Genomic DNA, 8,866 nt, shown 5'->3' with positions numbered 1-8,866 from the left:
GAAGGAAGAAGAAGAATCTGAGAAGCTAAAACAAGAGGAAGAGGAGACAACAGCGTAAAAAGGAAGAAGAAGCGGAAAAGCTGAAACGCGTAGAAGAGGAAGAGAAACGCAGAAAAGAACGACGAGGCTAAGAAACTGAAGCTGGAAGAGGAGGAGCGTAAGAAAAGGGAGGAAGAAGAAGCTAGAAAACTAAAAGAAGAAGAAGACCGAAAGGAAACGGAAAGTTAAAGGAAGAGCAAGAGCGCAAGAAGAAGGAGAAGAGGAAAAAACTAAACAGGAGGAAGAGTCGCGTAAAAAAGAAGAGGCTAAGAAACAAAAAGAGGAACTGGAAGCACGCAAGAAAGAAGAAGAAGCTAGAAAACTGAAAGAAGAAGAGGATCAAAAGCAAAAAGAGGAAGCTGAGAAGCTAAAAGCAGAACAAGAGCGCAAAAAGAAAGAAGAAGAGGACAAGATAAAACTGGAAGAAGAAGTACGCAAGAAAGAAGAAGAGGCTAGAAAACTGAAAGAAGAGGAAGATCAAAAGCAAAAAGAGGAAGCTGAGAAGCTAAAAGCAGAACAAGAGCGCAAAAAGAAAGAAGAAGAGGACAAGATAAAACTGGAAGAAGAAGTACGCAAGAAAGAAGAAGAGGCTAGAAAAACTGAAAGAAGAGGAAGATCAAAAGCAACAAGAGGAAGCTGAGAAGCTAAAAGCAGAACAAGAGCGCAAAAAGAAAGAAGAAGAGGACAAGATAAAACTGGAAGAAGAAGTACGCAAGAAAGAAGAAGAGGCTAGGAAACTGAAAGAAGAAGAAGAACAAAGGCAAAAAGAGGAAGCTGAGAAGCTAAAAGCAGAACAGGAGCGCAAAAAGAAAGAAGAAGAGGCTAGGAAACTGAAAGAAGAAGAAGAACAAAGGCAAAAACAGGAAGCTGAGAAGCTAAAAGCAGAACAAGAGCGCAAGAAGAAGGAAGAAGCGGATAAACTTAAACAGGAAGAAGAGTCACGTAAAAAAGAAGATGAGGCTAGAAAACTGAAAGAGGAACAGGACCAGAAAACTGAAGCAGGAAGAAGAAACACGCAAGAAAGAAGAAGAGGCTAGGAAAGAAAAGGAAGAGCAGGACCGAAAGCAAAAAGAGGAAGCTGAAAAATTAAAAACTGGAAGAAGAAACACGAAGAAAGGAGGAAGAGGTTAGGAAACAAAAAGAAGAAGAACAACAGAAAACGTAAAAAGGAAGAGGAAGCTGAAATACTAAAACAGGAAGAAGAAGCACGCAAGAAGGAGGAAGAGGCTAGGAAAGTAAAGGAACAAGAAGATCGAAAACAAAAGGAACTGGAGGAGAAGTTAAAAGAAGAGCAAGAAAAACTTAAACAGAAGGAAGAGTCACGTAAAAAAGAAGAGGCTAAGAAAACAACAAGAGGAAGAAGCCCAGAAACTAAGCAGGAGAAGAAACACGCAAGAAAGAAGAAGAGGCTAAGAAAGAAAAGGAAGAGCAGGACCGAAAGCAGAAAGAAGAAGCAGAGAAATAAAGGAAGAACAGGCACGTTTGAAAAAAGAAGAAGAAGATCGAAAACAAAAAGAGGAAGCTGAGAAGTTAAAGGAAGAACAAGAGCGTATGAAGAAAGAAAACGAAAGGTTAAAACAAAAGAAGAAGCACGTAAGAAGGTCGAAGAGGCAAAGAAACAACAAGAAGAACAAGAACGCAAGGAGAAAGAGGAAGCTGAAAAACTGAAACAGGAAAAAGAAGCACGCAAAAAGGAAGAAGCGGCTAAAAAACAAAAGAAGAAGAGGATCGAAAGCAGAAAGAAAAAGAGGAAGCTGAAAAAGTGAAACAGGAAGAAGCACGCAAAAAGGAGGAAGTAGCTAAAAAGCAAAAAGAAGAAGAAGATCGAAAGCAGAAAGAAGAGCAGGAACGCAAGAAGAAAGAGGAAGCTGAAAGCTAAAACTGGAAGAAGAAGCACGCAAAAAGGAGGAAGTAGCTAAAAAGCAAAAAGAAGAAGAAGAACTCAAAAAAAAAGAAGAAGCTGAGAAAACTGAAACAGGAAGAAGCGGCTAAAAAACAAAAAGAAGAGGAAGAACGCAAGAAGAACGAGGAAGCTGAAAAAATAAAACAGGAAGAAGCACGCAAAAAGGAGGAAGTAGCTAAGAAGCAAAAAGAAGAAGAAGAACGCAAGAAAAAAGAGGAGGCTGAAAAAGTAAAACAGGAAGAAGCGGCTAAAAAACAAAAAGAAGAGGAAGACCGAAAGCAGAAAGAAGAACAAGAACGCAAAAAGAAGGAAGAAACAAAAAAACTGAAAGAAGAAGAAGCCCGGAAGCAAGAGGAGGAGGCTAAAAGACTAAAAGAAGAACAAGATCGAAAGAAGAAGGAAGAGGTTAGGAAAAAGGAGGAAGAAGACTCGCGTAAGAAGGAGAAGAGTCTAGAAAATTAAGAGAAGAAGAAGAAAGGAAGATGAAATTAAAGCATGAGGAAGAAGAACGCAGGAAAGCTGAAGAAGAAGAGAAACTGAAACAAGTGAAAGAGAAATTGCAGAAAGCTGAGTCGGATACTTTGAAACAAAAGGCTGAGGAATTGCAAATGAGGAAAGACAAGCGGAAATTGCAACAAGAAGAGGAGGAACGTAAGGAGAAGGAGGAAATTGAGAAACGGAAGCAAGAACAAGAGCAAAGGAAGAAAGAAAGAGAGGAACGCACGAAGAAAGAGGAAGAAGAACGAAATAAACGAGAGAAGAGGAACGAAAACGGAAAGAGGAAAGAGCAAGATTAAGAAAGGAAGAAGAGGATCGTAGAAAAGCTGAGAACGAAGAAAGGCTGAGAAAGGAGCAGGAGAAAGAAGAACAAAGACGAGAAGAGAGCAAGCGTCGCAGAGTGGAACAAGAGAAACAGATCAGACAGGAAGCTGAAAAGATAAGAAAAGCTGAGGAAGAACGATTGAAAAACGAGGAGGAAATTCGAGAGCGCAGAAGGAAAGAGCGAGAATTGAGGAGACGAGAAGAGGAAGAAAAAATGCTGAGAGAAGAAGCGGAAAGGACAAAGTGGGAAGAAGAACGCAGAAGGAGGAGAAACGAAGCCGAACGACAATGGAAGGAAGACGAAGAGGCTATGAGAAGAAAGGAAACTGAACGTCTAGAAAGGAGGAGGGCCAAAGACCGTCAAAATAAAGAAGAAACAGAACGTTTGAGAAGGGAGGATGAAGAGAGGAGGCATCAAAGAGACGCGGACAGGCAAATGAGGAGAGAAGAAGCGGCCAAAGCGTTGAAGGAAGAAGAAGAACGCTTGAGAAGACGACAGGAAGATGAGACGTCTAGACTTCGAAGGCGAAGACAAGAGCAAATGAGGGACGACAGTTGGTCTCGAATGCGACAGACCGAGTCTGATCAACTGTTGAGAAAATGACGGAAGACACGCTCAGAATGGGACGACCCACCTCCACGGGTATCTCCTCCGACGTAGAGTTTTGGAGAGACAGACGTGATAAATCTTACCGATACGATTCTGGCTTCGAGTCTGCTCTATCCAGTACTTCCAGGTCGTACAGTTGGAGAGATTCTTTGACGACTTTGACCAAAAGGAGAATCGACGATTTCCTCGATTATAAATTGAAAGATACTTCGATCGACAGATATTACTTCGACGCTGGCTCGTACTATCGAAGAAGAAGAAAAAGGGACGACCAAATTACTCGAGCGAGATCGATCAGTTTATTAAAATATGACGATTACTCGACCGGCGATAGCGACACGACTATTACAGCTGCCAGTTCTACGAGACTATCACGGTACAGCAGACCACAGACGACGTCTCGAACCGACCTCGATTTTTATCTACCTCCTATTAAAAGCGAGGTAACGTTTTATCTTTTATAGCAGTTATACCTTTAGGAACACCTTATTAAAATTGCATATTTATTTGCAGATTATACCGCGCGAAAAGGGAAAGAAACCATCGTTCTGCACAAGACTGACCAACAGAACCGTAGGGGTTGGTATGAGAACAAGATTAACCTGCACGGTACTTGGACACCCGGAACCACGAGTTTACTGGACCAAAGATGGCGAGAAACTCGACATAAGCTCAAACCGATATCGAACTCGGTTTGACAACGGTATGGCTTATTTCGAACTGCATGAAGCCCTCCCCGAAGATTCCGGACTGTACACCTGTGTTGCCGAGAAGTTCAGGGATTGCAACCACCGAATCCACCTTAAAAATTATCCCGATTTCAACCAACACTCTCACCCCCACCTTTACAAGATCTATTAAAGGTAAGTACTCGAAGAATCCAACAACTAGAAAATATGTTACTTTAGATGTAATATTACCGACAAGGGTAGCTTCCCCTTGTGAGCAACGTCATGTCTTTATTTGTATCGTTACTACTTCCACTTGTCTCGTAACTGTGAGGAAAATCCGAAACTAAATGTGAATATTAATTTACACGTCTGGTCCCCTCAATATCTACAGCTAATATTTTCCAGAGGATCACTCTACTATTATTCAAAAAGAGTATATTAAATAATATACTCTTTTGAATAATAGTAGAGTGATCCTCTGGAAAATATTAGCTGTAGATATGGGAGGGGACCAGACGTGTAAATTAATATTCACATTTAGTTCGGATTTCCTCACAGTTACGAGACAAGTGGAAGTAGTAACGATACAAATAAAGACATGACGTTGCTCACAAGGGGAAGCTACCCTTGTCGGTAATATTACATCTAAAAGTAAAATATTTTCTAGTTGTTGGATTCTTCGAAGTACTACCTTTAATAGATCTTGTAAAGGTGGGGGGTGGTGAGAGTGTTGGTTGGAAATCGGGATAAATTTTTAAGGTGGATTCGGTGGTTGCAATCCCATGAACATTCTCGGCAACACAGGTGTACAGTCCGGAATCTTCGGGGAGGGCTTCATGCAGTTCGAAATAAGCCATACCGTTGTCAAACCGAGTTCGATATCGGTTGAGCTTATGTCGAGTTTCTCGCCATCTTTGGTCCAGTAAACTCGTGGTTCGGGTGTCCAAGTACCGTGCAGGTTATCTTGTTCTCATACCAAACCCTACGGTTCTGTTGGTCAGTCTTGTGCAGAACGATGGTTTCTTCCCTTTTCGCGCGGTATAATCTGCAAATAAAATATGCAATTTTAATAAGGTGGTTCCTAAAAGGTATAACTGCTATAAAAGATAAAAACGTTACCTCGCTTTTAATAGGAGGTAGATAAAAATCGAGGTCGGTTCGAGGACGTCGTCTGTGGTCTGCTGTACCGTGATAGTCTCGTAGAACTGGCAGCTGTAATAGTCGTGTCGCTATCGCCGGTCGAGTAATCGTCATATTTTAATAAACTGATCGATCTCGCTCGAGTAATTTGGTCGTCCCTTTTTCTTCTCTTCGATAGTACGAGCCAGCGTCGAAGTAATATCTGTCGATCGAAGTATCTTTCAATTTATAATCGAGGAAATCGTCGATTCTCCTTTGGTCAAAGTCGTCAAAGAATCTCTCCAACTGTACGACCTGGAAGTACTGGATAGAGCAGACTCGAAGCCAGAATCGTATCGGTAAGATTATCACGTCTGTCTCTCCAAAACTCTACGTCGGAGGAGATACCCGTGGGAGGGTGGGTCGTCCAATCTGAGCGTGTCTTCCGTCATTTTCTCAACAGTTGATCAGACTCGGTCTGTCGCATTCGAGACCAACTGTCGTCCCTCATTTGCTCTTGTCTTCGCCTTCGAAGTCTAGACGTCTCATCTTCCTGTCGTCTTCTCAAGCGTTCTTCTTTCCTTCAACGCTTTGGCCGCTTCTTCTCTCCTCATTGCCTGTCGCGTCTCTTTGATGCCTCCTCTCTTCATCCTCCCTTCTCAAACGTTCTGTTTCTTCTTTATTTTGACGGTCTTTGGCCCTCCTCCTTTCTAGACGTTCAGTTTCCTTTCTTCTCATAGCCTCTTCGTCTTCCTTCCATTGTCGTTCGGCTCGTTTCTCCTCCTTCTGCGTTCTTCTTCCCACTTTGTCCTTTCCGCTCTTCTCTCAGCATTTTTTCTTCCTCTTCTCGTCTCCTCAATTCTCGCTCTTTCCTCTGCGCTCTCGAATTTCCTCACTCGTTTTTCAATCGTTCTCCTCAGCTTTTCTTATCTTTTCAGCTTCTGTCTGATCTGTTTCTTTGTCCACTCTGCGACGCTTGCTCTCTTCTCGTCTTGTTCTTCTTTCTCTGCTCCTTTCTCAGCCTTCTTCGTTCTCAGCTTTTCTACGATCATCTTCTTCCTTTCTTAATCTTGCTCTTCCTTTCCGTTTTCGTTCCTCTTCCTCTCGTTTATTTCGTCTCTTCCTTTCTTCGTGCGTCCTCTCTTTCTTTCTTCCTTTGCTCTTGTCTTGCTTCGTTTCTCAATTCCTCTTCTCCTTACGTTCCTCCTCTTCTTGTTGCAATTTCCGCGTGTCTTTCCTCATTTGCAATTCTCAGCCTTTGTTTCAAAGTATCCGACTCAGCTTCTGCAATTTCTCTTTCACTTGTTTCAGTTTCTCTTCTTCTTCAGCTTCTGCGTTCTTCTTCCTCATGCTTTAATTTCATCTTCCTTTCTTCTTCTTCTCTTAATTTTCTAGACTCTTCTCCTTCTTACGCGAGTCTTCTTCCTCCTTTTCCTAACCTCTTCCTTATTCTTTCGATCTTGTTTTCTTTAGTCTTTTAGCCTCCTCCTCTTGCTTCCGGGCTTCTTCTTCTTTCAGTTTTTGTTTCTTCCTTCTTTTTGCGTTCTTGTTCTTCTTTCTGCTTTCGGTCTTCCTCTTCTTTTTGTTTTTAGCCGCTTCTTCCTGTTTTACTTTTCAGCCTCCTCTTTTTCTTGCGTTCTTCTTCTTCTTTTGCTTCTTAGCTACTCCTCCTTTTTGCGTGCTTCTTCTGTTTTATTTTTCAGTTCCTCGTTCTTCTTGCGTTCTTCCTCTTCTTTTGTTTTTTAGCCGCTTCTTCCTGTTTCAGTTTCTCAGCTTTCTTTTTTTGAGTCTTCTTCTTCTTTTTGCTTTTAGCTACTTCCTCCTTTTTGCGTGCTCTTCTTCCAGTTTAGCTTTTCAGCTTCCTCTTTCTTCTTGCGTTCCTGCTCTTCTTTCTGCTTTCGATCTTCTTCTTCTTTTTGCTTTTAGCTACTTCCTCCTTTTTGCGTGCTTCTTCCTGTTTCACTTTTCAGCTTCCTCTTTTCTTTCTGCTTTCGATCCTCTTCTTCTTTTGTTTTTTAGCAGCTTCTTCCTTTTGCGTGCTTCTTTTCTGTTTCAGTTTTTCAGCTCCTTTCTCCTTGCGTTCTTGTTCTTCTTGTTGTTTCTTTGCCTCTTCGACCTTCTTACGTGCTTCTTCTTTTGTTTAACCTTTCGTTTCTTTCTTCATACGCTCTTGTTCTTCCTTTAACTCTCAGCTTCCTCTTTTGTTTTCGATCTTCTTCTTCTTTTTTCAAACGTGCCTGTTCTTCCTTTAATTCTCTGCTTCTTCTTTCTGCTTTCGGTCCTGCTCTTCCTTTTCTTTCTAGCCTCTTCTTCTTCTTGCGTGTTTCTTCTTCTGCTTTAGTTTCTGGGCTTCTTCCTCTGTTGTTTCTAGCCTCTCTTTTTTACGTGACTCTTCCTTCTGTTTAAGTTTTCTGCTCTTCTTTTAACTTCTCCTCCAGTTCCTTTGTTTTCGATCTTCTTGTTCCTTTACTTTCCTAGCCTCTTCCTCCTTCTTGCGTGCTTCTTCTTCCTGTTTAGTATTCAGCTTCCTCTCCTTTTTACGTTTCTGTTGTTCTTCTTCTTTTTGTTCCTAACCTCTTCCTCCTTCTTCGTGGTTCTTCTTCCAGTTTAATTTTTCAGCTTCCTCTTTTGCTTCGGTCCTGCTCTTCCTTTTCTTTCCTAGCATCTTCTTCTTCTTGCGTGTTTCTTCTTCCTGCTTCAGTTTCTGGTCTGTTCCTCTTTCAGTTTTCTAGCCTCATCTTCTTTTTTACGTGACTCTCTTCCTGTTTAAGTTTATCCGCTTCTTCCTTCTTCTTGCGCTCTTGTTCTGCTTTAGCTTCTCAGCTTCCTGTTTTGCCTTTGTTCTTCTTCTTCTTTCAGTTTCCTAGCTCTTCTCTTTCTTTTTGCGCTCCTGTTCTGCTTTAGTTCTCAGCTTCCTCTTTTGCCTTTGTTCTTCTTCTTCTTCAGTTCCTAGACTCTTCTTCTTTCTTGCGTACTTCTTCTTCCAGTTATCTTGTCTATCTTCTTTCTTTTTGCGCTCTTGTTCTGCTTTTAGCTCTCAGCTTCCTCTTGTTGCTTTTGATCTCCTCTTCTTTCAGTTTTCTAGCCTCTTCTTCTTCTTGCGTACTTCTTCTTCCAGTTTATCTTGTCCTCTTCTTCTTTCTTTTTGCGCTCTGTTATGCTTTTAGCTTCTCAGCTTCCTCTTTTTGCTTTTGATCTCCTCTTCTTTCAGTTTTCTAGCCTCTTCTTCTTTCTTGCGTACTTCTTCTTCCAGTTTTATCTGTCCTCTTCTCTTTCTTTTTGCGCTCTTGTTCTGCTTTAGCTCTCAGCTTCCTCTTTTGCTTTTGATCCTCTTCTTCTTTCAGTTTCTAGCTTCTTCTTCTTTCTTGCGTGCTTCCAGTTCCTCTTTTGTTTCTTAGCCTCTTCTTTTTACGCGACTCTTCCTCATGTTTAAGTTTTCCTCTTCTCCTTCTCTTGCGCTCTTGCTCTTCCTTTAACTTTTCCGTTTCCTTTCGGTCTTCTTCTCTTTTAGTTTTCTAGCTTCTTCTTCCTCCCTTTTCTTACGCTCCTCCTCTTCCAGCTTCAGTTCTTAGCCTCGTCGTCTTTCTGCGTTTCTCTTCCTCTTCTACGCGTTTCAGCTTTTCCGCTTCTTCTTCCTTTTACGCTGTTGCTCCTCTTCCTCTTGTTTTAGCTTCTCAGATTCTTCTTCTTCCTTCTTACGCT

At 41.6% G+C, this 8,866-nt stretch overlaps 3 protein-coding genes across 3 annotated transcripts; 2 read left to right on the top strand and 1 right to left on the bottom strand.

Moving 5' to 3' along the window:
* Positions 1–277: 277 nt before the first annotated feature.
* Positions 278–2,883, top strand: LOC122404414 (vicilin-like seed storage protein At2g18540; the record flags this gene model as incomplete). Its single annotated transcript, XM_043408348.1, has 3 exons — positions 278–550; positions 606–1,015; positions 2,406–2,883. Coding segments are annotated over 3 exons (1,017 nt in total), but the record flags the coding sequence as incomplete, so codon positions are not given.
* A 481-nt stretch (positions 2,884–3,364) lies between these two features.
* On the top strand, positions 3,365–4,235 carry LOC122404413. Its single transcript, XM_043408347.1, has 2 exons — positions 3,365–3,817; positions 3,888–4,235. Exons 1-2 carry the CDS (start codon positions 3,365–3,367, stop codon positions 4,233–4,235), a joined length of 801 nt encoding a protein of 266 aa, XP_043264282.1.
* Positions 4,236–6,641: 2,406 nt separating this feature from the next.
* On the bottom strand, positions 6,642–7,892 carry LOC122404411 (protein MNN4-like; the record flags this gene model as incomplete). The annotated part of the gene is given in 4 exon segments (XM_043408346.1): positions 6,642–6,748; positions 6,981–7,118; positions 7,154–7,297; positions 7,739–7,892. Coding segments are annotated over 4 exon segments (543 nt in total), but the record flags the coding sequence as incomplete, so codon positions are not given.
* Between the last annotated feature and the right edge of the window lie 974 nt (positions 7,893–8,866).

The sequence above is a fragment of the Colletes gigas genome, unplaced genomic scaffold (assembly GCF_013123115.1).
Source record: "Colletes gigas isolate AHSC1104 unplaced genomic scaffold, ASM1312311v1 Colletes_gigas_Sc00327, whole genome shotgun sequence".
Lineage (NCBI taxonomy): Eukaryota > Metazoa > Arthropoda > Insecta > Hymenoptera > Colletidae > Colletes > Colletes gigas.
The sequence above is the reverse complement of the archived record's forward strand: the minus strand, read 5'-3'. Positions and strand labels throughout refer to the sequence as shown.

Coding starts and splice junctions, on each gene's coding strand:
- LOC122404413 (XM_043408347.1), top strand. CDS start 3,365: ATGACGGAAGACACGCTCAGAATGGGACGACCCACCTCCACGGGTATC. Junction 3,818..3,887: donor TACCTCCTATTAAAAGCGAG/GTAACGTTTTAT, acceptor ATTTATTTGCAG/ATTATACCGCGCGAAAAGGG.